Source organism: Lytechinus variegatus, chromosome 1 (assembly GCF_018143015.1).
Source record: "Lytechinus variegatus isolate NC3 chromosome 1, Lvar_3.0, whole genome shotgun sequence".
Taxonomy (NCBI): Eukaryota; Metazoa; Echinodermata; class Echinoidea; order Temnopleuroida; family Toxopneustidae; genus Lytechinus; species Lytechinus variegatus.
In genome coordinates this window covers 79579898-79605589 of record NC_054740.1, presented here as the reverse complement: position 1 = coordinate 79605589, position 25692 = coordinate 79579898, and the positions used below count along the sequence as shown (strand labels likewise).

General features: G+C 34.8%; 1 protein-coding gene across 2 annotated transcripts; it reads right to left on the bottom strand.

The window, feature by feature from the left end:
* Positions 1–1297: 1297 nt before the first annotated feature.
* Positions 1298–23705, bottom strand: LOC121424413 (tetraspanin-8-like). Of its 2 annotated transcripts, XM_041620102.1 has the most exons (11): positions 23341–23700; positions 16006–16208; positions 12837–12926; positions 10843–10891; positions 10046–10098; positions 8850–8930; positions 6991–7047; positions 5591–5647; positions 5225–5311; positions 4059–4134; positions 1298–2949 (listed from the first exon to the last, which is right to left on the bottom strand). In XM_041620102.1, exons 2-11 carry the CDS (start codon positions 16060–16062, stop codon positions 2927–2929), a joined length of 630 nt encoding a protein of 209 aa, XP_041476036.1. In that variant the 5' UTR covers positions 16063–16208; positions 23341–23700; the 3' UTR covers positions 1298–2926. The 2 variants fall into 2 exon arrangements, with proteins under 2 accessions (XP_041476036.1, XP_041476043.1); XM_041620109.1 differs by lacking the exon at positions 5225–5311 and having other exon boundaries at positions 23341–23705.
* Between the last annotated feature and the right edge of the window lie 1987 nt (positions 23706–25692).

Below are 25692 nucleotides of genomic sequence, written 5' to 3'. Positions count from 1 at the left end.
TGAGTATATTATGTATCTCGATCTTGTCTCGATCGTCCCGTCCACGTGTCTCCTTCTCCTCCTAGACCCAAGTCCCGCCAAACCCCCTCCCCTCCACCCCCCCAAACAAACAAAGCACAAAAACAAGCACATTATAAGCTAAAATATAAGAAACAAACAACAACATTCTAGCATGAGAAAGACACTGCAATTTCATTATTCAAACAGAAAATATAGTATACAAAGTATTTTTATCAAAACAGTAAAGCTCAGCGACATCCAAAGAATGTTACAAATGAGAAATATCTTGTATTTGTTGTGTTTGTCATCAGCCTTATGTAAATTCAACATTGTCGTGCTAATTGGACCGAATAATATGTAAAATTATTAAAATTTTAGATTTGCTATAGTGTGAATACATAATTATACTTGCTATCCTAGATCAAAGAAACTGATCAAAAGTGAAAACGTGAATTTCTAAAAATTATAACGATTTTTGTTTGGTCATTGGCTTATCTCCTCTCCTTCTGCAGACCTTAACAATGTTGTTCAGCCCTATATACATGTTAATGTGCATACGTGTATTTAATGATATTTGTTTGGGGGGGGTTCAAATCACACGCTTGCATAATGTATGATTACAAAACACTCAATAATATTAGGCGTACGCAAACAGATTTTCAACAAATTTGCAATAACTTATTTGCCAATAATCATTCCTATTTATTTATTTTGTTTCATTTATTCTATACTGCAGGGTAGGCCTGTTCAGTTCTTAAAACTGCTTTACAAAGGCGCCCTGCAGTTTAAATACATGTCAATTAAGATAACTATAAAATATAACATAAAAAAAAACAATCAACGTCATAAATACAAAATACAAACTATTTAACATCAGAAACAATTAACACCAAAAATATAGAGTGGGAAGTGACAATTTAAACATACAAGTACATAGCATTGTAAATCAATGGAATTTTATTTCGCTCTTTATCAATTCGTATGAAAGGCTTTGCATATTTTTTTTTAAAACTAACAAGGAGGTACAGGCTTGTAAATTTGAAGGAAGTGCATTGAATAATTTGGGTCCGAAGTATGCGAAAGATTTTCTTTTATATTCAATTCTAGCTTTGGGAAGCTGAAGGGGGCGTCGCAAAGAAAACCGTGTCCTGTATTTCACGGGCCATTTACATACTAAAGGTTTTAAATAATTTGGAACTAAATTATTCATTATTTTATATACAAGAACACAATATAAACTATAAACTTGATAAATAAACATTATATACACGATATTTGCTATCACACAAAATCACTCCATTTGAGGACACAATGTATTATTTAATATCGTTTCACACGCCTAAATAAACTCGACGACTGTCAAAAACAACTCTCCAACAATATTTGTTCAGCCATTTACAATATACAGTACCGAAGATAAGGTATAAATGCAAATATAACGTAAGCCGGAAAAGTTAGAAAGAATAATATATCACAATTCAATTTAAATTGTAAAAAAAAAATGAGAGGGGAGGGGGTAACAGAGTTTTCATATGTAATCAAGAACCAATGATAAACATAACATCAACGTGATCAAGTAGCTGCAATATACATGCATGACAAGCACACAAAAATGCCAATAGGATTTGGCGGCATGATGCTACAAATAAGCATCATATCAGTGCAGCCATTGGCGGATCCAAGTGGAGGGGCTCATCCGCCCCATGCCCCCGCCCCCCCCCCTCGAGAGCCATGAAAATATTTTTAGCTGAAATGTTTGGCATACTTATTAAGTGAAGACCTTTTTTGTCAGAATTTTCTGAACCCTTTTTTGGAAAATCCTGGATTCCAGTCGCCCCTGAGAACAGCAAGAAAATAAACCTATATTTATAAAGCAATTGGTATAAAACCGGCTTGTTGTATCAACTTATTGATTAATTTAAAACCAGCACTCTTTCACGATATTTTCATTGTAAACCCTATTAAAAACAATAAGGATGATTTATGTTGCTCGGACAAAATATCACAAAACTTCTGAAGGTTTCCATGGTGAAGTAGAAAGAGTGTATATAGCGGTTTGACGGTACACCAAGTATTATCATGATCATACTTTGAATAATCATCCGGAGTTTTTGTATTGCATATCCTGCGAGAAATCGCAGAACAATCTGAATCTTTTCCCATGTCATACCTCTGTAAGGAACATTTCATAATAAGAATATGAAATTCGAACACAAAAAAAAACACAAAGACGATTGCACAAACATGTTCTGCTAATTCACTCACTATACACAAATCCGACAAAAATAAAAAAATCTCGACTGCACACCAAACATTTCAGGCGCAGGAGTTTAAAAAAAGATTACTCTAAAAGGCCAACTACTTTAGATGAACTATGAATAATTATACATCATAATTTTGAAGAACTTCAACCCAAACAATGTGGTATCATTTTACGGTACTGCTCTTCGTGTTTTTATGAATAAAAAAAAATGAAAAAGGCAATATATGGCGTTGATTTTGGATCTCTTGTATAAAAAAGTGTCTCCTGGTAAAAATGATACCAATTATTTTGGAATAAAACAGTTTTTCATAAAGTGATATATAGCATTCATCACTGATTTCTAAATTTAGTTGTAAATTTTTTGCTTTGTAATTGTTATGATTTCGCAATATAAAGTTTGCTTCACAATCTTCAAGGTCATTTTCACACCATCATAGAATATAGAAGTGTTCCCTTTCATATTCATGTTTAATCTTCAACCTTTTTATTCACTGCGACTTACCTTGAAACTGTAACTTTGTGATATTTCTCACCATTGAACTTCTAGAAATATCCACTTACCGAGCATAAATTACCCGAATTATTATTTCTTATTTGTATTAATTTCCGCAACTAGTTAATTCATAAATAATCATTTATTATTATTTTGTTCCATTGCGTTTTTTACCGATATCCTCCACGTGGCTCTGTATAACAAAAAAAATGAGACGATTAAAAGTGTTTAAACTCGAAATGAAATTTGTAGATTTATTTTTTCTGAAATAGCATACCAAACATGATTGACATGCAAAGAATATTCACAATGCAATATTTTCGAACGAGGAAGAAGATTTATTTTTATCATTATTATTATTATCATCATCATTGTTATATCAACTACTACTACCACTACTACTACCACTACTACTACTACTACTTCTACTACTACTACTACTACTAATAATAATAATAATAATGATAATAATAACAATAATAATAATAATGTAATTTGTAATGTCATAAAAAAGTAAAAACATTTTCTGTCTCAATTCTTATGTCATCACATTGCAATCAATCTGAACTTGAAAACCTTTGCCACATACATTTTTTTAAAAGCAATTAAACAGGATGATGGCGATTTCAACCCCAATAGAACATTTTAAAGGACTGCATTTTAGTGTATTTCAGACCTCATTGGGGATAATTGCGACTCATTTGTCTGAAAAAAATGTCCAAAATTTTTGGCGCCGAATCATGATACAGAATTTCAGGCGAAAAGCACAGCGAAAAAGTGACAAGTTTGTAGATTTAATAGCATTTTAAGCCAAGTTTTATATATAGTTTAAAGTGCTTCCAATACTTTTTAAAACATGTTTTCATCTAATATATTATCTTATTTTCAAAGTTGTCAAAATTAATAGGGATGGGGGCAAATCGATATGTTTGCCAGGCGATTTCTCCCTGCCCCCCCCCCCTTCTCCGTACCCCCATCTAGACAAAAAAAAATCACCACAGCCGCATATACAGAGTAACATATTTGATTGTATAGCAAACAGCTGATATTCAATATTGTATTTCGAAAATGTCTTCGTTAAGGGAGGATCTTGCCGATATCAATTGACCCTCCCTAATAGCGTCCATTTATCATTTTATTGTTTTATACAATCAAGATACATAATAGTTATAGGTAATTGTAATTATATAAAAATGCATCACAATAAGCTAATGAAGAAAGGAAAGATGTATCTCCTTTTGTTCTTTACATAGTGACCGATTAAATAAGTTTTTTAAACGGTGTGGATTAATTAATACTTACGCAAAGGTACGACTTGGTTTTCGATGTGTTCCTTTCTGTTGCAGGCCAGAAAGCATGACATGATGATAGCAAGTATCTAGGAATGACGAAGAAGTTAACAATAATTATGAAAAGGTATTTTAGCAATAGTGATGATAATGATACTTGTAATGCAAGTGATGATGACGAGGATGACGACGATGATGATGACGATAATAATGATAATAATGATGATGATGATGATGATAATAATAATGATAATAATAATACTAATAGTAATAATGATAAATAATAATAATAATAATAATAACGATAATAATAATGAAAATCTTAATAATGATAATGATAATACTTATAGTAATAATGATAATAATAATAATAATATCAATAATAATGATAATAATAATAATGAAAATAATAGTCACATCCCACATGATCCTAGTTCGCCTTCAAGAAGTTCGTCTACTTAAAAATGGGCTAATTGCCAATTAACCCATTCATCCTGCTCAATGTTCAGTTAGGCTATTTTTTCCATTTTCTATTTTATCCATTTGGTCTAAGACCATTTAGTCCAAATAGTTAGATGAACTGTTCATGAACCAAAATATTGTAAAAGTAAAAATGAAATAATTAGTTGATAATTATTTGTAAATTATATATATAGTTACACCAACTGCATGGGCATTGGACTATGTAAGAATTAGCGGGTATTACACCAAGTACATATTAGACCACAAGGCAACTAGACCGAATTGATAGTACATGTTGATCAAAATGGGAAAAGCCAATGGTATTCGGCTATCTTAATCGTCCATCTTGTAGGGGAACTGAATACCCCCCCCCCCCATACTTTGCACACTCCATTGGCAGCGGAAGCCAAAAAAATTTAGGGGGGTCCACCTGAAATTTTGGGATGGACACACGTAAAAAAAATGGACAAGCCCCCCCAAAAAAAAAAAAAAAACAGGTTATCAACCAAAATTCTAGGGGGTCCACCTTAATTTAGGGGGGACGCACTGTCTTTAAGTCAATTTTTTTTATCGTAATTGATTTAAATTTGTTCATAAAATATATACTAAATACATATTAAATTTGGGTTTTGTGTCATACATCCATGGTATTGGGAAGGATTCGCTCAATTAACCCTTGCCTTTATAGATGTTTTTAAGCAGATGCATAGTTCCTACCTGTAACAGGGCTGCCGCAACTGCCACACAAATGGTCACAATGTTTAGTTCTTTGAAAGCATTTCGAAGCTTTCCGATACAGCCAACCTGCAATTGATTTTATTAATTTAGAAAGAGTGAGGTGGTAAACGATGTTAGTTTACAGCGTTTTGTTCACAAAATTGGAATGAGTAAGTTTAAAAAAAAAATAATGTAAACTTGGAAGTTTATCTATATAACCCCCGAATTAAAATCAGCATTTGCATCTTAAGTGTATGACAGATCTCATCCACATAAAAAAAAAATATATAAAAATAAATTCAAGGGGAACATTATCATTGGCCGAAAATTACAAGAAGTTATTTGAAGAAGTTATGCGTTTCTTACCTCATAAGTAGGATTTTCAGTAACGCATAGTTGATCGTCTACTCCACAACATTTGAACTGTTAAAAAGAAAATGTTTACGGGGAGATAAACCTGTATTATAAAACATGATAAAGGGGTATGCAAATTGCCAATAATACTTTTTTAAATACAATTTTATATTGTTGGGATTATATCAAAGCAGATTGGGAGATGAAAAGAAAAAGCTACCTTTCACGCAGCTTACTTAAAGGGACCGACTCTCATTTTCTTGAACCTAGGGATGCACACCATCACTAATTAGTTTCGGTCATTATCGGGGATCCCCCCCCCCCCGACCGTACCCTTAATAGACGTAGTACATAAAAATGAATTCATGTAAAATCAATAATGCACATCTGAGAACTATTTATCACATGAACATAATATGTTGGGACTTCTTCAAATAAGACCAATGAATTAGGATCATTATTTTGGTCCTTTGAGTATTCTATTGGGACTTAGTTAGTTGTTCAAGAAAACCTATCAATTATTTTGCTGCAGCCCATTTAGTTTAATTCAATTCCTACGGGGGGGGGGGGCTAAAATATCTTTATATTGTAAGGAAATGAAGCATGTTTGACGGTCTTTCAGGTACCAAGGTATGATTCGCGGCATTATTAACAATTATTTTTAGTAATTTTATCCAATCTCATTTTAAAAACATTAGCTTTTGGAGAAATGTTGAGTTGTGGGTGGCCATAGAAGAATAGCACTTATCGGGAGTCTGTGTCCCTCTACGTTAAATTTAGGAAAGATAACAACGTCCATACTGGACTTGGATGAAACTGCGATTTTGCATCCGTCCAGTCCAGGGACCCGTCTTTTGATCCAATCAACAGCAACTATGGAAAGCCAGTAAAGTCAACCTATAAAATGCATGTTTGTTTCGGAAATTTCTGGATATGGTGTAGGCACTGACGCGCTCCTTTAAACTCCGGGGGGGGGGGGGGGCACTCAGTATATAATGCATAGTGGGTATGTGCCGCGGAGGGGACCCCCATTTTTACACTCAAATTTCCTTTCCAAGGCATAGCATTTTTGTCTTATTGAGAAAAAGAACAAAGAAAGCCGCTCTAAGGCATAGCATTTTCTTCTTATCGAGAAAAAAGAAGAAAGAAATCCGCTCCAAATCTTCGCATATTTTTCGTTACGCCGTTCCGGTCGCATTGATCTGCTACAAGGAGCTGCAATTTTGGTGAAAAGCGGCCGTAGAGCGCTTTTCGACCATCGCCTAAGCGCGAGCGCAGTGATAATTGTCATTTTCATTGGATACGACATTCATTTATGTTTCTAATGAAAACAATCGCGGAGTGTGATCTTACTAGTCATTTCCAATCTATTCAGGTTAAAATAATCGAAATATCATTTTTCAAAGACTTACCGTGTCATAGACGATTTCTTTGCTGCCCTGATCGATGCTGTTCCATATGCTTCTTATCTAATTTTACAGTTGAAAAGGAAATAATATTATGTAAACATAACTTTTAAAATATCATTTGCTTTGAAACATTAAAAAATCTAAAGCGTTCTACACTAACATAACTAAGGATTAAGAAAAGCCCTTTTCTCAAATTTTCAACATAAAGGAGGCATTTTTTACACTCCCTTAAATGTCTTATTATCTCAACTAGTGTCATCACTACAGTGCATATTAGAACATACACGTTACAGAGAGTACTGAAGGAATAATTCAACTTAAAAAGCACTTAATAAAATAATTCATATTTCATAATTATTCCTAGAATGAAACATTCAACCCCTGTGCATGCACCAAATAAGTTATAATTTGACTATTCCATCAGGGTTTTTATTTCAAATGTCATCTAAATCATTTGTAAAAAAAAATGATTTAGATAAGGGAACCCTATCTACAAGCATTATTCTTTTAAGGTTCCCTCCACATTTCTGCACTTCTTCTTGTAGCATACTAATAGAGAATGCTTGTTAATTATTTTCCATATATTATGTATGCAAGGGTTGTGTAGCATAATTATGTTATTGTAAGTTTTTTTTTGCGTCGCAGATTTGTGGAAATAATACATAAATGAAGTGAAAGGTTCAGAATGAAAAGTATTTTTTTTTAGATAACATGATGATATGATAAGGGTATATGAAAAATTTCCCCTTCCTCGCTTGTCTCCAAGGGTTGTGTTGAGAACGGAGAGGTGCTTTAACGCACCTTTTCGAGACAAGCGGGGGGAGGGTCCGGTCTCTAGTTTTACGGGCGCGGTATTTTGAAATATCACACGATTGACTCATAATGGCAACAGCTAGCTCCTCTATTTAAAATCCATGAATTGCATTTATTTTAAGGAACATGATGAAGATTTTTTTTTTCCAAAGAAGGGGGTATGGAATTGTGTCCAGTCTGAATATCTAGTGTGTCTGAAATACAACCACTTTCATTCTTTTGTAGAAAATGGCATTAAAAAAATCGAATCACATAATTATGGAGACGTTGCTAGTCTGTGAGTCACAATGTCAAAACGTTAAATATAATATCTACGTTATTCTGTGAGCACTATGCCTTTTTAACAAAACGCCCTTTCACATGGTAAAAAATAGTAATTTGAATGATGATTCCAATGAAAAAATAAGGCTAATGACGATTTTTTTTTTAGCACGTGTGAAACCAAACTAGAACATGATTAGAATCACGAACCCCTGCGATCATCATTACAATGATGATTCAAGATTCACGTGTGAAAAGGCCAAAAATTTACCCAGATCGCACATTCGGAGATCATTGTGACAAAAGGCTGCATAAAACATCAGTGTGTTAAAGTGTAAACAGAACAGACGACACCTGTGTATCGGTATACCATATAGAGATCATCGAAGAATTTTATCGGCTCTTGACAAGGTGAAAGCGGAACTCTAGTAATCCCTGACTTGAGTGGAGAGAAACTATACAGGCTTCTGAGTAATCTTAGGACTACGGGTCTTTTCACACGTGAATCTCGAATCATCATTGTAATAATGATTGCTATTTTAACCGTGACTGTGATTAGCGTTCGTGATTCTAAGCATGTTCTAGTTTGGTTTCACACGTGCGATATATATTCGTCATTAGCCTTATTTTGCACTGGAATCATCATTCAAATTACGATTTTATTTTTACCGTTTAAAAGGGCGGCAGGTTAACTGGCACATTCCCGCAAGAAACAAAATGTGAGTACACCCCCCCCCCTCCACCTCCATCCCTCAGGATTTTATCGTCTAAATTATAATTTGACTTACCTGCTCTTCACCGAAGCCCAGTCCAATGTAGATCCCAATTCCGATCTCCGCCAATATCAAAAGGATCAACACAAAAATATACTGCAGGAAAGAAAAATACAATATATCAATTTTTACGAATTTGATGATTAGGACCTCCTTGCCTGAAGCACAAATTTTAAAATAATGGAATTCCATGTGTTCAGGGAGGAATGAAACTTCATTTCACATGACAATGACGAGAAACTCAAAATATTTCATATTTCAAACAATAAAAAACAAAAGAAATAGTGAGTGAGTGACATCATCGACTCTCTCATTTGGATGTAACTGGCTCGTTCATATAACTGTTTTGTTAAAATTAAGCGAAACTTTAAAATGTCATAACTTTCTTATTTTACATCCGATTTTGATGAAATTTTTAGTGTTGTGCTTGTTGAATTTTTCTCTTTTTATTCAAATCAAGTTTTTGTTGGGGTGGACTTGTCCTTTAAGCTGATATGAGATAGGCTGTTACACATGTTACACAATGAATTATTTTGGTGCCATTTTCAAAAGAGTTATATCACCAAAGACCTTCGATTTTCCATGTTTGCATGTGTTTGGAAGAGTTATGTTCGCTGTGTAAAATATCAGGTGAAAAACATTGCCTAAACTTTACGTTGTATTTTTCGATATTTTACCCAAGAAATTTGCATGTTGCAAATCATATTCAAGTGTAGAAAATAATTATATCAGGTATAAAGAGTGAGATTGGTAAATTATATCAAAATTTATACTTTTCGTTTGCCTGAGGCGGATCTCGGCTAACAAATAATATTTTCTGACAAGAAAAACAAAGAGGTCAAAGGCCATTTCTGGAAAGACTTTCCCGGGAATAATTATACTACAAGTAAAATATATAATAAACAAAAATGATGAAGACCCAACCCCCTCAATTGTCGTCCCCCTATAAGCATTTATGCTTTCGCCGCCAAAGAATTGGGGCAAACTAACTAGTCCAACCACGTATCCGACGTGATTTTATATTATTTTATCAAATACAGTTCTTTTTTTGCAACACACCCCAAGACGGTCAGTGTGGCAATCAACGTTATCACTTTTTTTAGTTTTTCTCCTTTAACTTTCATCATACACTCCATCATTATGTTTAACCAAATGCATTAGGAGGGCGCTTTTTTAATATTTTTTTACATTCAAAGGCAAGTTTTACTTACCGTTTTCAAGAGGCAGTCATTGTGATATGCAGCTCCACAACATCCGACGAGACCTAAGATTAGAGAATGGTGGTGATACACATTGTTATCATCATTATCATCATCATCATCATCATCATCATCATCATCATCAACATCATCATGCATCATCATCATCAACATCATCATCATCATTATTATCATCATAATCATAAGAATCATCTTAACGCTGGAAAGCGCTTTGAGCCGTATATGGGAAAAGCGTTATAGTATATAAAACTAGCTATTATTATTATCATTATCATAATCATCGTCGTCGTCATCATCATCATCATCAAAATCATCTTTATGCTGGAAAGCGCTTTGAGCCGTATTTGGGGAAAAAGCGCTACAGTATATAAAACTATAACTATATTATTATAATTATCATCATCATCATCATCGTCGTCGTCATCATCATCATCCTCGTCATCATCATCATCATCATAAAAATAATCTTTATGCTGGAGCGTTTTGAGCCGTATATGGGAAAAGCGCTACAGTATATAAAACTAGCTATTATTATCATCATCATCATCATCATCGCCATAGAAATCATCGCAATAATGATAATAATAATAATAATAATAGTCATAATCATAACATGAAACTTCTTTCCAAGAATGGTGCACTATGACAGTCAATCATTATGTGATAATCCTCACTCTGTTGGGTGAACGATAATTAGGATGAGATTGATTGCTGTGTAACGTGTTGTGTACTGAATTCACCAGTCTACAAAATATAAGCTCGAAAAAAAATTAAAACAAAATCCTCACCAAGGAAAAACAGGAATGCACCGGCACCAATAGCAACGTAGCACAGAGTCTGTAGTGACAATCAAAATAATGTTTTGTGGTAAATTGAAAGAGATTCATATCACGAAATATGACTAAAACACAATACAAACATTTGATACGTTTGTAATCTCTGCTAATGTATGAAAAAGGTTTCTTTTTTATTTTATATTTTCAGAAAATCTCACAAACCGACCTTTCAGAGTATTTTCATGCCATGTTATTAGTCCATACATTTTATTTTCGATTCTTGCCTTTTACCTGTTTGTTGTAAGAGTTTTTTGTTATCTTTTAACTTTTTTATGAATATTTGTTGTCTCACTATTGTATTTCTTTGAAGGGGCCGTATAAGAAATAAAAAATCATAGCTGTGAGCTGAAAATTAAAGTTATGACACCAAAAATAAATCAAGTGCTATTCTTAAATCTGGATAAGCACCAGCATGACCAGTAACTGATTTTATTTCCTTGAAGCGATATATACGATTCAAGTTACAATTTAAAACAAATTGCCATTTGTTACCACACTCTGGTGATGCAGTTGACATAACCTATTTAATAAGGCCAAAGCGTGTGATCTTTTAGTGGCCGAGATAATATGTTCAAGTGGGGTGAGGAGTGCGAGGAAGCGAAGCGTCTGAACGAGAGGAATCGTTTAAAGTGAAATTTAACGAATACAGGTTCAAAGAAAAAGTCAAATGAATTTATCCATATCAATAAAATTAGTAAAACAAAAACCATATTTATTTCTTGAAAAGTGTATACTTTATTTATTTTATCTATTTATTATTATTTTTTTTTACAGAGGTTGTCTCTTAAACTGAACAGTTATGGTGGGGGTGTATCCCTATCTTTTCACTCCCGCCCTATACCCGAGATTTGCACAAGTAAGCTGGAATCTGAATTATGATTCGAATTTGACTTTCCAAAATGATCGCGTTTTGAAGAACCCATGGTTACGAAAAAAATCATAGATAGAACTTCTACAATTAGTGAATACTACTAACAGACATTCTACTTCCAACATATTTATAATTCGATAAATACAAAAGCTGAAAAACAATACAAAGCTTTATCAAACCGGAGAATATTTTTTTTATTACGATTGAGTATTGATTTCCTGCCTCAAGCATTGCCATAGTACGATCATAAATTTACATAATATCTGTTATTAATCACGTTAATCACTGTATATAATCTCTTCATGAGATCTAGTTCAGAGCATTCTCTTTCTTTCTGTCTCCATATTCTTCATATTTTTTTTATTTTAAAAAAATTCAACAGTGTCATTCAAAAACACAACCCAAATAACATCTTTTGAATCAATACAGTGGGGTATGGCAGTGAAGAGTGAAGCGATCATCAGATCATTAATTATCACCTCCAACAGTCGGTTTTACATGACTCAATTATGAAGCTATGAAGCAATTAACATAACAAACTACTTAATTATGTATTAATAATTCATTTTCACTCCGTGCTTCACTCCATCACTTTCATAATTGCTAGTTAAATTAGAATGCACTTTTGCGGGGTTTTCCTGAGGTTATCACTTATTCTCCCCATTCCACTCCCCCCCCCCCCCCCCCTCTGTCTGTCTGCTGTCTCCCCCCTCCCCTCTCTCTCTTTTAGTAACATTTCGTCAAGCCCATCCCAGAAAGATTTCGATTCGACCAAATAAAGAAAAAAAAAAGCATAACGCTAAAAAATTTCATAAAAATCGGATGTAGAAAAAGAAAATTATGACACTTTTAAGCTTATTTGTTCCCCCCACAAAACAGTTATACGCGCAACTTGGACCTCAGCACTGGCGTACCTAGGATTTTCCAAAGGGGGGGGGAATTTTTATTTACATCCAATTTTGATGAAGATTTCAGCGTTATGCTTGTTGGATTTTTCTATTTTTATTCAAGTGAACTTTTTGTTGGGTTGGACTTGTCCTTAAAGGTGGGGGGGGGGGGGCCTTTAGCAACTTACCGTAGCTCCTTTAAATATCTGTAATATGCCAGGTACACTTTCAGCCACTAAAATATACACAGCTAATCCCAGAAGACTAGTTCCTAACAGCTGAAACGTGAACAAAACATGAAAACATCTATTTTCTAAACATACTGGGGATAAAGAAACGAGTATGGCAAACAAACTAACCAAAAAAAAACATGGTAGGAGCATGGTTTAATCTGACCAAGGAGCTTCGATCTGACAATGAATTAAAGAGGAAGCTCACTTCAAAGTTTATTGAAAAAAATAGAAAAAAAATGTTGCTTAAGGTTTGAGGAAAACCCATCAGAGATTTTAAAAGTTATTAGATTTTTTTATTGGTGACGTCATATGCGAGCAGCTTCCTTTGCATCGTGAAGGAAAAAAAATCAACGAAACGTTTTTTTTTTCTAAGAAATTAAAAATGCTTCTTATTATACCTTCATTACATCAAGAGAAAAAGTTCACACCCACTCCGGAAAAAAAAAACATTTTAAGTCATCACAAACCATTTTTATGCTTAGAAAAATTGACTTTCAGTCATGTCATGTCCATCTTGGTAGCTCTTGCATCACTCCGTCTAAAACAGCCCGTAATCTTAGGGTTATATTTGATCAGGAAATGACATTTCGAACCATATCACTGAAGTCCAACAAAATGTTAGATATCAACTACGTAATTTGAGTCTCATCAGAAAGTCACTGTCTAAACCTGCAGCCGAGATACTTATCCATGCTTTAATTTCCTCCCGTTTAGATTTTTCAAACTCACTGTTCTCTAACCTCCCACAAAAAGACTTGACAAAACTTCAACGTCTACAAAACTCTGCTGCCCGTCTCCTAACTTACACTAAAAAGTATGACACCATCTCACCAATCCTCCAGTCCCTACATTGGCTGCCTGTTGGTAAAAGAATCACCTTCAAAATTCTTTTACTAATACATCATTCAATTTATTCTCTCTTCCCCACATATCTCAGCAGCTCTATCTCAAAATATCAGCCTTCACGTAGTCTTCGCTCATCATCTGATGCCCTATTGCTCCAGACACCCAGAACAAAACACAAATGGGGGGACCATGCATTCTCTGTTATAGGACCAAAGCTATGGAATCAACTGCCTATCCAATTACGTCAAATTTCATCTACAGAAACATCAAGTCCAAGCTAAAAACTTATTTAATCTCCCATTAACATTTAGTATTGTGTTTTTTTCAGGAAAATTGAAATTCTATTCTTGTTTGTTTTCTATTACTGTTGTGTTTTCTGTTTATTTTCCTTGAAGCGCCATGAGCACCGAAAGGTGGACCTGTGCGCTATATAAGTAGCCACCATTATTATTATTATTATCATTATTAAAAATTTTAATTCATGGACTTTATATGGCATAACATATGGAGCAGCTGCTCTATATGACGTCAAAAATTTTAAAAAAAATTGAAAATCTAATAACTTTCTTAATCTTTAATGGAATTTCCTCAAACTTTCACCAATAATTTTTCTCTACTAATTTTACAACAAACTTTTCGTCAGGGTGAACTTTCCTTTTAACACGTCCTGCGTATTACCTGAACTTAGTACGGCCTATCACTCTTCGTCCATCGAATCAGCGCGTTGGTGGAAAAAAGTGTATCTGACTAAAACTATTGGAAAACATCGACCTGTGTCTATTATCATTCAAATATTTCATAACATTTAAAGGGATGGTCCAGGCTGAAAATATTCATATTTTAATACATAGAGTAGAATTTACTAAGCAAATTGCCGAAAATTTCATCAAAATCAGATAACAAATAATAAAGTTATTGAAGTTTAAAGTATAGCAATATTTTGTGAAAACAGTCGTCATTAATATTCATTAGGTGGGCTGGTGATGTCACATCCACACTTTCCGTTTTCTTATCACATAAAATCATATTTTTTCATTATTTCATACTTGTGTGAATAATATGTCACCCTTATAATGAAATAAGTTGCAGCAATAAATATCCAATGCACTAAACTAGAAGTCAATCCAATTTTTCTAGTTCTTGGAGGAAAAAAAATGAATAAACCTAAATAATTCAATACAAAAGAACAAGAAGAGATGTGACATCATCAGGCCACATAATGAATATTCATGACGACTGTTTTCACAAATATTGCTAAAGTTTAAAATACAATAACTTTGTTATTTGTTATCTGAGTTTGATGAAATTTTCGGCATGTTGCTCAGTGAATTCTACTCTATTTATTAATTTATAAATACTTTCCGCCTGGACCATCCCTTTAATTTGCTAACACTTACCAATGTACACGGGTATTCTAGATACACAAGTGTGGTTTTAAGCAGTGCAGAAATGTGTTACTCCAAAACTACTTCAATCTTGCTAAGAGTCAGAGTATAGACATTAATTCTGTCACTTAACGTTTGTCCATGCATTTCTGATCACTTGAAATGAAACTAAAACTTCATTAAATTCAATTTCAATCTTTTGTAAGTACTTATGCAATTTCATTCATGCACATATTCATGTAATTGGATATCTGGTACACGTCCAATTGTGTTTATATTCATTGGGAGTGTTATTCCCTATTGGGGAAATAATATTTCACATCGAATCTTGGTACAACCCTTGACTCAAGATAGAAGCGAATATTATATATTCACTGATGGGGGGAGTGGGGCATTAGAGACAATTGCAATGCTGTTTGATGCCGCCGTTATTTCCCTTGGTCACATTTGCGCTTCGTGACGGCGCGGCGTCCGTATACGGCGAGTCGAAAACGGCCGTTTTAACATTTTTTTTGTAATAGCTACATCGTTGGTTTGAATTAAAATGAATAAAACAGTTGTTTTTGACTCGCCGTACGGCCTCCGTAAGGTAAATGTGACTTAGGTTCTGACAACATGATCCTTGTGCGGCGGGGCCGGAGAGGGGAGTAGTGGGGGAGGCAGGGGTGTACTTTTTTTGCTTTAATAAGTGTATACAAAACGCTAAAAAATTATCATCCGACTGTGTGTTTTGCACGGTCATCCCCCGTCCTCTTTTTCACATTTCCAAACCGTTCCGCGGCTCCTGTAATCATGGTAATGTCTTTAATACTAATAGTACAATAATGATAGAAAACATAACGATTGGTTTCTTGCTTGAATAGACTACGCCATCAATGATTGTCAGTACTCACCCAAAATATGAAGTTTTCGATGAAGAGCAACACCTTAATACCGTTGATAGTACACATCTTGAACGTTTCCGTTGAAAGTTTAAAAAAATACCAAAGAATTTCCTCACAGCTGAGTTGTATCCTATTCTTTATCAAATGAATCGATTGCAACCGATGTAGTATCGATCAGTTTCTATTTACCATCCATTGACCAACTAATATCACTAAAATAAAACGAAAGAAAACAAAGGAGAATGGAATACATTATACATTTCTATAAACTGCGCAGTATACGAGCAAGAGACGGGATGAGAATATAAATTCTGATTTATGGTAAAAGCTATAATTTGCACACAATTTCTCAAGTCGTTGGTCAGTCGGAAATGTCTCTCAAATTAGTTTGAAAGCATGAAAACTAATGTGTTACTAGGGGTGGAAGTGATAGACAATATTATGTAGATATTAATATCAACCACATAATTAATATCGTGCTATATACTTCCGAAAGACAAGAAATACTCGTTGGAGGGAAATCCGACACAATGAATCAGATAATGGTGGATTCAGGGTATCCTATTGCAACGGGTTATTACAAGGGCAGGGTGAGACTGAGGTATACCGATTTCATGTTAAAGGCAGGAGTAGGCCTACGTAATTATTGTGTACGTAGAGACCTTGTTTAGCACCAGCGCATGGTGTATTCAAACGATCCCTGATTACCTACGGTGCAACATTTAAACCTTGTTATATAATGTCTGATACAAAAACTGTATAACGATATCACATTAGGTTCATTATTACACTCAACAACATTTATATGCGTACAACAAAATATTGTCAAAAATATAATCACGTAACACAAATCCTCAAAACGAGCAAATTCCCTAATATCAAGTACAGATAGACTATACAAATCTTGATAAAATCACGATTTTAATTTCAGAAACTTTGGACAATAATTAAGAAAACTCCAGTGTATGGAAATGGTAAAAGTTTTAGCATGATTAGAAACCCCCTGCAATGCCATTGCCCTGCTTTTAGCACTGTCCCCCTTTAATAACAGATGTAACATCATCCAGCAATATATGCATATCGGGTTCTACCCCCCCCCCCCCTCCCCAATCGTCAGTCGTTCCATTTAAACAGAGATTTTAGAGAAGGTATCTTGAGGTGAAAATAGGGGCCGCAGGCTCCCCCCCCCCCCTTCATACGCACACACACACTTTAAAATTCGTTCCGCCGCCCCTGGGATTGGCACAATAAACCACGAAAAACGTACAATGGGATCATAGGTAGGATAAAATAATTATTTTAATCACAAATGTAATAACGAAATTAACAAAATAAAAAAACAAAAGAGGCAAAAAAGAATCGTGCATCAGAACATTGTTGAATACACGGATGAATAAATAATAGGAAACTGAATAAAGTAATACTGATGATATATAAAAACATTTGATTAGATTCGTAGATTAATCATAGTTTATTAGAAACCATTGTAAACATGTTCCCTCAGGCCTTCAACCCGTCTTTGAGCAATGATATGACTCCTCCTTTCAAGGGAGGGGGAGTGGGAGGGGTGGTAAAAGGAGGGTACAAACTGAATAGAGAAGCAAAAGGAGTACATGAAAATATCAAATAATGGATAAACTTAACTCTTAAGCACTCGGATGATGCAGAAACTAATGTCTCAGCCTTTAATATACAGAAGGACTGTAAGGACGTGAAATTATCATTCAAGAACCATACCTATACCCCATGTCGGGCCCGAATAGGTGGCCAAACAAGGGAACATGAGGATAAAGTGGTCCTCTATAATTTCAAAGGAGATCAAAAGTAAGAAGGGAAAAAGATATCTATACATTAAAAGGCCTGGGTCGTGTCACTCTTTAATACCCCAAATTTTGGATTAAGAAAAAAATGTCGTCGCCTTCAGGACGCCCCTCTCAAGGCCCTGTCTCAAACTACCCTGGTGCCGCGCGCCCCTGTGTTGGGGTAAAGATGATCGGGAAAGAATAGGGTTCTTCTTTCTATATTGAATGCACGAATAATAAAAAAAAGTTCATTATAGAAATTTATCCGATGTGTTCATTAAAAACTCATTATTTTTTCAGCGTCATTCGATACAATCCCTGCGCACCTGCTAGAACAACTGAAGTGGCTTGCTTAGTTCCGGTTGTTATGGTTACACCAGACGCGCCATTCTCTACAATGAAAGAGTCATGATGCTTGAAGCTGAGATTCAATCACATAGATATGAAGATAGACACCAGCTAGACGGTATTCATGATTTATAACTATTTCCATACAAGACTGTGTGAAATCCATGTAGTCCTAATGTGTTTTCCCAAATCTCAATTTGACGAACATTTTCTTCCTAGCGATCAAAATGTTATAAAAAGGTATATGCTTCCTAATTGAAAGGGGGGCACAAGAAATAAGAGAGATGGAGAAAGAGAAGTTACTTTTTTGTTTATGCTTAATTCCTATACTGTGCATTATTATCATCAATATAACACTATATTCTGTCAATTTATTTATTGTTATGCATGGTGAAAAATAAATAAACAAAAGTGTATTGGTATTGTGGGGGTATGACTGTTGGGTGTTTAGAACGAGGTTTTAAAACCGTATAAGATTTCTAACAGGTTTCTCAAGTGGTAAACACAATCATTGCGAATCTAAAAAATACATGAGAATGTTTCTTTCTGTAGTATTGTTTAATGAGGATGATTTTCACAACGATGGGAATGATATTCGACCCATACCGCTGCTGCTTTAGGATTACTTCTAACGCTGCTACTTGTGTTATTTCTACTAATATTTCTATTTTTTTCAGGATGACAGTGATTAACATAACATGATGATAATGATATGATACTACTGTTTCTTGAGCTACAAAAATAACTACTACTAACATATACAATTACCATGACTAATTCTACTTCGACTACCTCTTCTTCTTCTCCCCCTCCTCCCCCCCCCTTCTTCTTGTTTCATGGCAATTATTAAGTATAATTTTTCATAAAAATTCATAATTTTGTGATTCAAGTGGTTTTTCATTACTCATATATCAAAACAAAATATAGACTACAATTTAACACAATAATGATGCACAATTTACAGATACAGGTTGGCAACTTCTAATTGATATACAGATGCAAAATAATCAAGATGATATCCTGATATAGCAGATACAACCATGGTCAATTACACCATTTTCTTCAAGAAAGCTAGGATCACCAGTCGTTCTTAAAGTCGCTCTTAACAGCTTTATGTAGCACCCACCAGGATATGTTTAATCAAGTTTAAGAAATAATTATGAAAAACAATTCTATACAGATATACTTGAAAATGTAAGTTGCAGTTTTAGTCGGAATACAAACACAGTGTTGCCGGCGGTGTAGGACTCAGATAAAAGAAAAGAGGAGACAACAATTTTATTTCCACTTGTCACCGAGTAATGTATCCGAAACACTTGTTACTGCACACCACTACTAATTAAACGGACACTATACCTAATAAGGAAGGCGTTTACTATCTTGGTAATATTCTATTTCACCATCTTAAAAAAACATAAATCAGTTCCCACATCCTGATCGCCTGTTACCCTTCTCACTTTCATTACCCATCGACTAAAATATGATCCTTCGAAGATCAGGTTCAGTTTGACTTTTGACACCGTTACTAAGGTGATAGAATAGCTGTCTTGGTTCTGCGTGTACTAAATACTAAGAACCAACCTCAGTTGTAGATAAATTTATAACTGTTGATATTGCGTGTAGTACCATTGATTCAGGAAGGTATGTATGTGATATACGGATCATTTGCCATGTCTGCGATATAATATAAAAAATAGTATTGGAATATCATTGTTACATCATGTACATGGCAGTAAATAGTAGTTTTTTATGATTGTATAATTGTAGTAGAAGTAGTAGTTGTAGTAGTAGCAGCAGTAGTAGTAGTATATAGTAGTAGTAGTAGCAGCAGCAGTAGTAGTAGTAGTAGTAGTAGTAGTAGTAGTAGTAGTAGTAGTAGTAGTAGTAGTAGTAGTAGTAGTAGTAGCAGCAGCAGCAGCAGAATATGGGTTTATTTTAATTTAGTCTACTATCAGTTCGTCCAATTTCAACATAGTCTAATGGTCATTTCATCCACTCACCATTTCGTCTAACAACCAGTTGGTCGAATAGCCATTTCGTCCATATACCATTTGGTCTAATTAGACTAATTGTAATCTGGGCAAAATTAATGAAAATAAAACGGATATTAGAATAACTGGTTATGAGACGAAATGGTCATAGACGAATGGAAGATTAGAAGAAGTGATGATTGGATCAAATAATTATCGGACCAAGTGGTTGTTAGACATAAAAAGTGGACGAAATGGCATTAGACTAAATGAAGGTAGAATATGTGGTGAGTGGACGAGTTGTTAGTGTTAGTAGACGAATTTGTAATTTTACCGTATAGCACAGTAGAAGTAGTAGAAGACTGTACTGAATAATGATAACAGAAGGAAAAAGGATCGATAAGAAATAAATAATATGGGGGAACTTTAAAAGAAGAAATAGGGGAAAAAAACCAAAAAGAAGAATTTTAGAAAAAAAATAAATGAAAAAGAAGAAGCTGAAAAGGACGGAGAGGAAAGGGTGAAGAAAGTAGTTAAATGGGAAGATAGTTCGATAGGAAATAAAGAAGACGAAGGGTAAATTAAAGAAAACAAGAAGAAGAGGACGAAGAAGAAGATACCTCAAATATATTTTCTGTTCCTTTACTTTGTTGAACTGACATGTTACTTTTATGTGTCAAACAACACATGGGTAAATAATCGGCAACCATCATTTGGCATTGATCTGGTATTCGGACACATATCAATATATTCATGAACATTGCCCAACTTGCTAGAAAGGTAACCAACTCTGATAATTATGGAGTATTTGTTTACCGCTTAGCTTTAAACAGAATATTGGACGAAGCAATCAAACCTTTAGCCCACGTAAATATCAAATACCATTGCTATTTCAATCATTTGTTACATTTTTTTATAAATCAATCAAGAATGACGAAATGTCCTTGAATAGAGATGTCTCCTCCGAAGGCTAGTGAATTTGATGATACTTTTATGAACAAAATCTATCATGATGAGAGTTTCTGTTTCTGTTATGGTAACTCAAATACCATCGTGACTGGAAACGGGGGAAACGCATAACAAACTTCAGCTACAATAGGGATTTATTTCTTTTTGTATGATTTCATCTCTTCGCAAAGGTAAAGGGACAAAAATATTAATCCTAGAGTGAGACGGGTACTTGGTATCGTAGATTTTAAAGCGGGGGCAGGATTAAGACAGTACACATTGCCTATTTTTAAAGGGGAGATTTCACCCTGGCGATATGGTTGGTTTGAATAAAAGCAGGAAAATTTGAGAAAATATTGGTGAATGTTTGATGAAAATCCATCAAAGAATGGGAGAGTTTTAGCATTTGAAATTTGTGTGTAAGCAGCTTAATCCATTTAATTTAAATTCCAAATTTGTAATGAAATGTGATAAATACAAATATTTTCCGAATAGAATATAGAAGGGGATGTAAAATGATATGTCTGGTGATATATTTATCGTACAGATAAAATCAAATTCATTTTTTTAAATGACCTTTTTTGTCAATTCATAGATGACACGACATGGGGAAGAGCTGCTCGTCTGGGACGTCACAAAATCACAAGTTTAAAAAGTCATAACTCCGCTATTCTTCGACAGATTTTCATCAAGCTTTCCTCTAACTTTTCTCATTTTTTGAACAAAACAGTTTACTTTGTCAGAATGAACTTTTCCTTTAAGCATTTCAGAGGGGTTATTTCGATTAAGATGATACTGGATTGGAAGGATGTGAATTAAACCAGATTACGAGTCCTTAGAAATGTTTCGAGATTTCTACCTTTCTTGAAACTGAAAGACGAGTTTCACGGTGATTGTGTGATTACTTAATGGTTTCTGGGGCTTACCTTAATCCGACCATTTTCCAAAGAGAACGAACAAAACGTAAAGGTATACAAGGATAGATGAATCCCCTTTTTCTGTCTGTTTTCGAGCGTATCACACGATTTTTTTTTTGTATTTCTGAACTAAATGAGATAACTTGCTTGCATACATCCACAAAGCCTTTAAATCGCCTGTCTGAACCTTAACATCAATTATTTTTGTTTGTGAAGGATTTGGATTAGCCCGTTTTCCTCTGCATTGCCTTACCAATGATATATAGTTCGTCTGTTAATAATAATAATAATATACAACATTTGTAAAGCGCTTTATACATAAGTTTCAAAGCGCTAAGAAAGAAGGGGAGAAAATAATACAAGATATTTCAGTAAATTAAGAACAACAAAGGAACTGAAAGTGAAAATACCATTACGAAAAATTGATTATTAATTATGCGTACAAATAAAGAGATAATCGGCGAATACACAACTTGAATATAACGGGTCGATAATCATGTATGTAAATTTATATAATCATAATAACTAAGAACACAATCCGACTTAAAAATCTGAACGCAATATGATAATGCAAATTAACCGAGGGGTATGATTTCATACAGAACACAATAGAATCGTATAGTATTGGAAAGTGAAACTAATTAAAAGAGGTGGGTTTTAAGGAGGGACTTAAACAGTTCTAACGATGATGCCTCACGTACATTGATGGGGACAAAATTCCAGAGTCTGTTGTAGCCTCATTACACGATTTATCGACTGTTCAAAATGAAAAAGTATTTTTTAGTTGCAAAAAAGTTTCGAAAAAGATTAACTTTAATCGAAGTTTAAATAAAAATAAAGAGCGAAACGCATAGAAAGTACAAGCTCACAGTATTGGGCCGTGCATACTCATATAACAAAAAAGAGACATACCATCAATTATGTATACGCCTATAAAAGACATGTTATATTTCGAAATAAAATGTTTATATCTAACATGCTCTAGGTGAGAAGGCAATCAAAAAATACTAGAATGTTAGAACTAAATCATAACTGGTTAAAGAAAGACGGAAAGTGCACTTTTGTTTGGGTTTGATGGGTAACAGGGTAAAGATACTGTCAGTGTAAAAATACATATCATGGAAATCATGTTTTACCTAACATTCTAAACCAAAACATCCATGCTGGATGGCTGCAGCTTGCGCACTAAAAGGCAAAACGAATTGGTTAAAGACATGAAATAATGCAATCTAAATATCACATCCAGAAATCCTTACTTCTGGATCCCGCTGAGTTGTCATGATTATACAGGTAAAAGTAGACTTATGTCTTGCAATAGGCCTTACTATTTGGTAGAATAAAAATAAACTGGAAACCTACCTGTCTGTCTTACAGGTGTCTGCTTGGCTGTGGCAAGAACGCAAACAAGACTGGTTTCATACGTACAGTTCCAATACGGGTACCCTTACGATTTATGGGCCTATGCTCCCATTTCACGCCATTTGTTTTCACAACAAATAATTCACAAAAAATATCGATGTTTTTGTTATCACTGTCAATTTCTTTGTGATCAAGGGCGACGCTCTGTGCTGAGACCGTGAACCAACTATGACGTCGTTGATGATACTTTTGATAGAGTCATATGACATGCATTGTATGGGAACTTGCGGACACAAGAGATACCAGAACGACTTTTGAGCAGAAGTAGAACGACAAAGGGAGCAATCCTATTATGACGGAGTGATAGAAATCGGTGACTCTCTCAAGTGTCACTCGGCAAAGAAATTGTATGCATTCTGTGTTTTTTTTTGCCTTTATCATTAGAGGTTCATAGGGCCCGTCGACCCCCCCCCCCCCCCTCTCTCTCAGGATGGGAACGTTTTATAAAAAACTTCGGATATTTCGGATGTTTTATCCCCGGGGGTCACTTCCATTTACGAGTGGATACCATGCGCGACCATGCATGGGGTCTCGAATAGCACCCTCCACCCTGATTACGTATTTTCCATATTCTGAAAATGCACCCTCAACAAGTATTGGAGTGGAAACCCTACCCTAGTTTTGGAAACAAATCGATACTCTTGCCAAGTATTCCCTGCATGAATTGACCCCTAAACAGGTACAGCGATATTTTTATTGTAATGTCGTCGTTATACCTTTACAAAAATTGGGTTTAGCCTCACCTCTCATCTCTCGCAAATCGTTCCCCAAACACGTAGTGATGATCTCTTGGGGCAGAAAGTACATCCTTTATAAATTAGTCTTAATTTTTTACACCCTCGAAAATGTGACCCTAAACACGTAGCTTTCCTAGCGAAAATAGATACCCTTTTTTTCCAATATTTTAGTGTATTTGACACCCTTATTACGTTACGTACGTAACGTGCCCTTGTCTTAAAAAAGACATCCTTTTCGGGGGCGGATCCAGCCTCCGCCAATGGGGGGGGGGCGAATTTTTTTCACCCATATTTTCCCTGATTGGCCGCTCAAAGTTGATTTTATTTGTTTCTTTGAAGGGGTTTTTCCAGTGGCGTAATGATTCAAAACTTTGAGGGAGTTTGAAATGGTGTATTGCGTAAAATTAAGAAGTTTCGAGCGAGCAAAGTGAGCAGGCAAAAAGTTCGTGATAGATATTAACATAATATTTAGATTATATTTCACCCTTTTCTTTTCTCTTTTATTTCGTGATCGTGATTTCTTTTTTTTCGGGGGGGGGGGCAAAACACCCATGTCCTTACAATAATTTCTTAGCTTTATTCTTACAACAACATGCGTAATAATTTCATAAGCCCTATCAAAGTAGTGTGAGCGTGAAGTGCGAGCTAAACATTTTTGAAATTTCATGTATTTTTTCGTGAAAATTCAAATGAATATTCCGGGCATCGTTTGTAAACCTGAAGAAGATGCGTATGTATCTAGATAATTACTTATTTTTTTATAATGCGTTCTGGCCTTGTCGAAAAGGGACCTGTAAAGGACGATTTGCAGTAAGCCATTATCACGATACATATTTCAATGATTAAATAATGCGAGCGCGAAGCGCGAGCTGAAAATTGACCACAACATATTGTGCTGAACCCCCTTTTTTCTTTTTTGCTTGTCAAATTTTCAAATTTCTTGAGACCAAAAGGCCTTCAACAATTTGGAATGAACACCTCTTTTTTTCCCTTTTTTCTCCTTTTTTTGCTATCCAAAAAATCGTTCCCAGGGCCCTGGTCAATACGTTTGAGTAGTAGAACCAATGTAGAACACGTATCAGTAGTATGATGATCCACCAATCTTGTTATTCCGAAGTATTTTGACATGCAAGTATGATCATGACCTGGTAGGTGTTTCATAAAGCTGTTCGTAAGATAAGAGCGACTTTAAGAACGACTGGTGATCCTTTCTTATGCGCTAAACCTTTGCCAATGAATATATCATTTACCACAAGAAAGGATCACCAGTAGTTCTTAAAGTTGCTCTTAACTTACGAACAGCTTTATGAAACACCCACCTGGGGCCCGTTGCAGAAAGAGTTGCAATCAATCGAAACTCTAAAAATCATGCGCAACTTGATTTTCAACCAATCAACAGCGAGCATTTGGGACTTGCGATTGATTTTTTGGTTTACGTTTAAACGCAACTCTTTCTGCAACGGGGCCCTGGGCCCCGTTGCAGAAAGACCACCTCTAAGCTATTGTATGGTTTTTATTATCTCCCAATCTTAAATTTTATTAATGGCTTTAAATG

Excerpts from the sequence above, each read along its gene's own strand:
- LOC121424413 (XM_041620102.1), bottom strand. The coding sequence starts at position 16,062 with ATGTGTACTATCAACGGTATTAAGGTGTTGCTCTTCATCGAAAACTTC. Across the intron at positions 10,892-12,836 it reads AGATATTTAAAGGAGCTACG|ACTCTGTGCTACGTTGCTAT; the intron begins GTAAGTTGCTAA and ends TTGTCACTACAG. Across the intron at positions 4,135-5,224 it reads TTGCGGCAGCCCTGTTACAG|ATACTTGCTATCATCATGTC; the intron begins GTAGGAACTATG and ends CGTCATTCCTAG.